At 33.8% G+C, this 6,692-nt stretch overlaps 2 protein-coding genes across 2 annotated transcripts; one reads left to right on the plus strand and one right to left on the minus strand.

The window, feature by feature from the left end:
- Positions 1–319: 319 nt before the first annotated feature.
- Positions 320–1,111, plus strand: LOC111921517 (uncharacterized). Its single transcript, XM_023917101.1, has one exon. It carries the CDS (start codon positions 320–322, stop codon positions 1,109–1,111), a length of 792 nt encoding a protein of 263 aa, XP_023772869.1.
- Positions 1,112–1,931: 820 nt separating this feature from the next.
- LOC111921509 (BTB/POZ domain-containing protein SR1IP1-like) lies at positions 1,932–5,231 on the minus strand. The gene is made up of 5 exons (XM_023917093.3): positions 4,990–5,231; positions 4,839–4,908; positions 4,187–4,774; positions 3,190–3,696; positions 1,932–2,628 (listed from the first exon to the last, which is right to left on the minus strand). Exons 1-5 carry the CDS (start codon positions 5,007–5,009, stop codon positions 2,107–2,109), a joined length of 1,707 nt encoding a protein of 568 aa, XP_023772861.1. The 5' UTR covers positions 5,010–5,231; the 3' UTR covers positions 1,932–2,106.
- Between the last annotated feature and the right edge of the window lie 1,461 nt (positions 5,232–6,692).

The raw sequence follows: 6,692 nt of genomic DNA on the forward strand, positions 1-6,692 counted from the left end.
TGGCAAGCTCACCTACGCGTGAACAACGCCTCAGGTGTGCATAGGTGACTTGTGGAGTGATACCCTTCACAAAAGAAGACATCCAGTGACATGAAAGGAAAAAGCAGTGTCGAACGAATCTTTTGACCGGGTAGGGATTAAACAAAAAAAAAATACAATTAAATTTAAATAACATCTTTTACCTATATATATATATATATATATATATATATATATATATATATATATATACACACACACACACACACACTACACTTTCACACTTACACTTCCAACTCAAAAAAAAATCTCCTACTTTCTTTCAATTTTCTTCAAAAAAATGGATCCCAACCAAAATACTCCACCCATTCCAAACACCCAAAACACTCCTAGTGATTATCAAGCTTATATGCAATTGTTGAATTCTCCAATTCAACAACAACCTTTATTCACTAACATTCCCTACAACTCACAGTTCTTACAACAACAACGACCACAACAACAATTTACCCAACCTCAATTCATTCCCCAATTCCAAGCTTTTCAACAACAAGCTTCTCCACAATTCCAAACTCAATCATCTCAAGTCCCATTAACTCAATCCCAAACCGTCAACCTCGACAACAACGATGAGATGGTCCAAGAAACACCACAATCATCTCGAAGAAGGCAAGCAAGAGGAAAAGGGAAAAAGAAAGCAACGACTTGGACTGGAGAAGAAGAAGCTTTAGCAAAAGCTTGGATTTTCATATCTTGTGATTCGAGGCGAGGCAACGCGCAATCTGAAAAAAGTTTTTGGAATCGTGTTGTGGACCACTTTCACGCGCTTCTTGGAAGAAAAACGGATCTGTCCTACGACGCGGTCAACGGAAAATGGCGTGATCTTTGCGCGATTTGCACAAAGTTTAATGGCATATTTGAAAATCTAAAAAATATGCATAAAAGTGGTTCTAACGATTTCAACGTTTTATCTACCGCGTGCTACCAATTCAAACTGACCAACAACGGTAAACCATTTGGTCACCAAAAAGCATGGGAAGTGTGCCGTCAAGGTCCAAAACGGGTCCTTAATCCAGAGACATCGCATTCAGACTCGACCACCGGCTCCAACAAAAGAACAAGAACTTCTTAATCGGACGCGGGTTTTGGGCTAGACCTCAATGATGACGTCGATGGTGCCGAGGAAGAGGGTCCGCCTGAAGTCCAACTCCGTCGACCACCGGGTAAGGACAAAGCAAAACGAGCGGTGTCTTCAAGCGGGAAAACAACCGCAACTAGCGACGATGGGCTTGTGGAATCCATAGATAAAACTTTAAGTTTTCTAGAAAAAAAAAATATCAATCAGCAGAGGAAGGTCGTCGCCAAAAACTCGCTCTCACCAATATTCAAATCATAAAAACGAAACCTCAACCGGATCTCGACCCTGAAAATCTCGCCATATTTATGAAAATCCAACAACGTGTCCCTGCTAAATATGACGATTAGGTTCCAATATTTATGTTTTAGTTGTTGTGTGTTTTTTTAAGTAAATTAGGATAAATAAGTAATTTAGGATTTTTTTTTTGTCGTTTAAGTATTTTAGGAAAAATAAGTAATTTAGGATTTTTTTTATTGTTGTTTTTTAAGTATTTTAGGATTTCAGTTTGTGTGTTTAAAAATTAATGCAATGTATTTTAATTTAATGTTTTTAATGTGTGTTTTATTAGAATCATTTTTTAATTTAATTTAATATTGTTCAAAAATATAAAAAAGAAAAAAAATGATGTGGAGTGGTAACTATTTCTAAGGGTTAGTGGGTTGGTAGTAGGTTACTAGTAAAGGTGATGTGGCGCTGATGTGACTTCACTTTTTGAGTAGGCTGGTGTTAACCATACCCCTTAGCCTTATATGTTCAATTCTTTCTGTCAACATGCAAGCAAAGGTTCATGCTTGATCTGGTAATTAGAGTTACGTACACTTAAAATATGCATATTATTCATCAAATTTGACTCGCATATATCTAATATGATTATAATGATACACACAAACTTTAAAGAAATACTATAATGATACACACAAACTTTAAAGAAATATCACACAAATATATCAAACGCATGCATGGAATCGAGAATCCCCTTGCCAAACGAATCAAGACATTGAATGTCTTCGGTCTTTACTTGGTTTATTCCTGCCTCTTGTACTCATAGGTACAACCCCATCAACACGTAGAAGCGGCATAACCTTCCCCAACTTTTTCGATACAGAATTTAAAAACGATTTCCGAGGAAATAGTGGCTTATCAGCAGAATAACGAGTAGCACGACCCGGGCTGCTGACTCCAGTTTTCTCGCGATCACTAGTCCATCTTTCCACTTCTTTCAACTTTATTTTCATATTTAAAAGCTCAAATTTCAGGTCCTGGTTTTCTTTTATCAGCCATGAAAGCTCATGAGATGATGGCTTGTTGGTGGTGGGTTCAACTGTTATTAGGCCATCACCACCCATGGTGCCTCTTAACCGTTGTTGTTCAGAGAAAAGAACCTGAACCACAGTTTGCACTGGAAGCCTATCATTTTGGGCAGCATGTGCACATGCTTCACGTGAAAGCTTTTCACAGTCCATCAAGCTGCAAACTTTCTTTCTTTCCATATCACTTAACGTTGGATGAGACTGCAAAATATTAGTATACAAATAAGGGTTTATGTAATAATTTAGCAACAAACTATTATGTATATATGCTCTCATTTAATCACTTTAATGTTGTTCAATATGTACCATTATCACGTGGGGCTTATGGTACTCATTTGAAACAATGACTTTTTGTAAAAAAAACAAAACAAATGTTCCTTACCTAACATTAACCTTTATGACCCGCTATATATATACTAGCACAGGTTTGACCAGTTTTGGGTGCTGATTTGGAGCAAGTAGGTCTCCGTGGTAGTTTAGTCATTTTTAATGTGGGGGAAGGGGACCAATTATTTCACATATGTTCTCATTTAGTCACCTTTACTCATTTTCTTAATTATTTATAATATATCATTTGAATAAAATAAAATAGAAGCTTTCAGTGAAGATGAACAAATAAGAACATACCAAAATATAGTTGGTTCTCCTTCCATACATTAAAAATGAGTAAAGTGACTAAATTATAACATGCTAAATTATGACATGAACCCTATATAAATAATATATAAATGTTAAGAAGAAGAGATACGCATATATACATACCTTCAAGTAAATATCAATGGCTCTATAAATTCCATCATCTGATACCTTAGCTTGTTCTGGAACATGTTCAGCAAAATCCATAAATTTGGACAGTGATAAATTCCTATCAGAAGCTATTTCAGCAAGATAACTTTCCATTAATTTTCCAACTTTTTCCATGTCATTTTCTTGGATATTTGTAGATTCTAATTCATATTCAAGGTAATTCATCATGATTCTTTGGACAGTATCCACATCAAACAATATGTCACCATCAAAATTAAAAGATGGAATTAGTATGTCATCCAAGACTGCCTGCCCGAGTTGTAAGCCCATTCGTTTTTCTAAGTCTAGCTTACATGCCATTGTTGTTTCAAGGTATATGGCTGCCCGAAGTAACATTGAAAGAGAGCTGACCGAAATTGTGTTTCTTTCTCTTGGTAGGAGGCTTACTATTGTTTCTAGAACTATCCTCATTTCGTGTTCTTGTTTTGAGTCGATTTTTTTCTTCTCCTTTCCGAGAGCCTCCTGTTTGATGTTAAATTGTACATATGAATAACTGGAAAATTGTGTGATTCCTATGGAGTTCTATAGAAAAAAATCCCATTTAATAATGAAGTGATTCATGTAGAAAGTCTATATGAACTACGATTAAAAATGTTGTCATTTGGTGACAAGTGAAGAGCCAAACGGTTAATGCAAGAAACAACAATGTAGTTTTATTTATTTGTTTACATATCATCCAAATTTCATTTCTTTCTATTAAAACATTGTACTTTCATTATTTTTCTTAATTAAAAGATTGTACGCTACTTTGAAAAATCTATCTCGTTATATCAGTGAAAATAGGTTTCTATTTGGATGAGATTTCTATAACGCGATTTTTCAAAGTACTATGATTTGATGAAGAGGTATATAATGAAAAAAACTAAAGTTGGATGATATATAATGAAAGTACACCAACTTTTCTTGCAATTTACCCTTCTTTAAATACTCCTACAACAAAAAGAAATCTTACCAAACCTTGAAGACATTTCTGAGCATAGAGCATTAGAATCGGACCAAGTGCATATTGTTTAAATCCCCTTGATATCATTGCAAGAAGAACCCTTTGAAATACATCTATTCTAAGAACAATTAAATCTTCAGCCCTCCAATCAACTATAGCTTTCAGATTTGATGAAGAGGAAGCCAAATCACCCAAGCAAAACTCACTTTCTTTGGTCACTATATATGCAATAGTATCAATACACCGAGTAATTAACTTCACCTTTTCAGCCATTGGTAACAAATTTATTGATGATTGCAAAATGGTAATAGCACCACTTAATGTTTTAAGTGCTACTTCATTTAAATAGGCTTCGGATCTCTTTACAAGGTTTCCAATTGCATAATCTTCTGTCATTTCAAGAAACTCCGAAACACATCTCACTAAGGATATGTTTTTTGTTGAAAATTCATAATTTATTCCATAACAAAACTTTGCTGCAAGTTCAAATCCTTCAGGGCCTCCAGGGACATCAGGGATTTCAATTACTAAAATATTAGAATCTTTGTGGTTTGATAATATTTTTCTTATGTAACCACACTTTGACACCAATGGAAACTGCATAAAATTATAGAAATAAGATGGATAATTACAAGAGGATACACACAATCACAAATCATACCTTGTGTAATGAAAAAGAAGCACCTCCAATGTGAACTGTAACATCACTTGGGATCTCATGGGAGAGAATCCTGTTAACATTGAAAAAAAAATCTCTTTAAATATTCAAACATACAAGTATGGAATAAAAATTGAGACAAATGAAAGCAAACCAATCACTAGTTTTCTTCATGGAATTGGCCACAAGTTGCTGACTCTAGTCTCTTGGCAGGCATTTTAAGGGCTCTAAACATCTACTGTATCAATAATTAATTGATTAATCATAACAAAAATCTTGTTATGTATTTCACCATATAATCATTAAGATAAAAAAGCTTTACAAATTACAAGCACCTAGATTTTTACTACTCAATCACCTAGGGTTTCGTTCGAAAAGACGTGGCCAAAATCCAAACCAAAAAAGGGGAGTTCAAATTTGCCCCAACAACAAAAAGGACAGACGACAAATCTAGGTGGGGAACTCCGAAATCTTATTCATATCATTTCTTTCATTGTAACAAATAATAAAATACAACTGGAATTTTTTTTCTTTTTTAACTTGGCCTAAAATCATTTGGTTTGATGTGACTGATTTTTGGATCTTTGAAAAACAAAATTGTGATTATTTTGTCTAAAGAAAATTAGTATATGAGCTATTTACGATACAAACCATATTTGGAAAATCTTCAACATCTCATGATAGTGTATAACAAAGTTAAGTAAAATGTGTGGACATTGAGCATTAATTATTTGGAAAATTATTCAATATCATAGCTTTATCATATCCTACACAAAAATGGGTAACTTTTGGCTGTTACTAGTGGCGATCCTCATTTAATCTAATCTATATAATGCAAAAGCATCAAGCGCAAAGCAAGTTTAATTTAGATATCAGATCCTCGAATCTGATTGGTATAATAATATCTAAGGTTACGAAGTATGACAATGTAATTTGTTGAATATCTATAGAAATATTAGATCCTTGGTGAATTCAGAATTTAAACTTTGTTGTCCCACTTAATGTGACAAAATTAACGACTCAAAAAAAAGTTCGGTTATCAGATCAAGCTATCAATTATACAATCTGCGGCAAGTTTTATGATAAGAAAATTTACTGAATTAACTTCAAATTTAAGCTATTATATACTTTTAAGTTTTAAGTTGTTTAAATATTTAATGTTACATATAACTATAATATGATAAAATAATAGTTTATTTTTCCTTAAATTGATAGCATTACACAGGGAATATGGAGCAAGTGACTGTACCTTTTGTGAAATTAAAATTTGTTGGGTTGTCGGTATCTTAAATTGCCATTATTTGGATGGTGGGGTATGGGTCTTATTAGAATACGCCAAGATCTTCATCTAACAAATGCATGGAGTCGTCTAAACAATTATAAGCCATAATTGTTCTCATGGGGAGGCGAAAAGGTTCCGAAGGTTTTACCGGAAAAGTTGGAGGAGATGGGTGGACTACGTTGGAGAAGGAAAAAGAAAGAGGTTAATCTGGCATGTGAAGTCGACATATGAAGTCAACCAGGTGATAGGTTTATATGAAAACATGCTCGATGGTATTGAACTTCGGAATAGCTCTACCATATACATACACATACCAATGAGATTAAAATCAAGAAATTATTAAACAAACAAATACAACCATGGCAAAGCTCCAACATTACATAAGCCAAACATAAATATAAAACAACGAGGGGCGAAACTCAAACACTATAGCTAGGGGGTTGAAATTAAAACTTCAAAACAAAATCATATAGACAAAAAAAATTGGTTCAAAATTATGACATATCTAAATTAGAAACAAGAAAACTAATAATAAATATTGTTACATCGCACTTTAAAGTGGAACTCGTCGATCT

The sequence above is a fragment of the Lactuca sativa genome, chromosome 4 (genome assembly GCF_002870075.4).
Source record: "Lactuca sativa cultivar Salinas chromosome 4, Lsat_Salinas_v11, whole genome shotgun sequence".
In the NCBI taxonomy this organism is placed as follows: domain Eukaryota; kingdom Viridiplantae; phylum Streptophyta; class Magnoliopsida; order Asterales; family Asteraceae; genus Lactuca; species Lactuca sativa.

Excerpts from the sequence above, each read along its gene's own strand:
- LOC111921509 (XM_023917093.3), bottom strand. The coding sequence starts at position 5,009 with ATGAAGAAAACTAGTGATTG. Across the intron at positions 4,909-4,989 it reads ATGAAGAAAACTAGTGATTG|GATTCTCTCCCATGAGATCC; the intron begins GTTTGCTTTCAT and ends CAATGTTAACAG. Across the intron at positions 2,629-3,189 it reads CCATTGATATTTACTTGAAG|TCTCATCCAACGTTAAGTGA; the intron begins GTATGTATATAT and ends AATATTTTGCAG.
- LOC111921517 (XM_023917101.1), top strand. The coding sequence starts at position 320 with ATGGATCCCAACCAAAATACTCCACCCATTCCAAACACCCAAAACACT.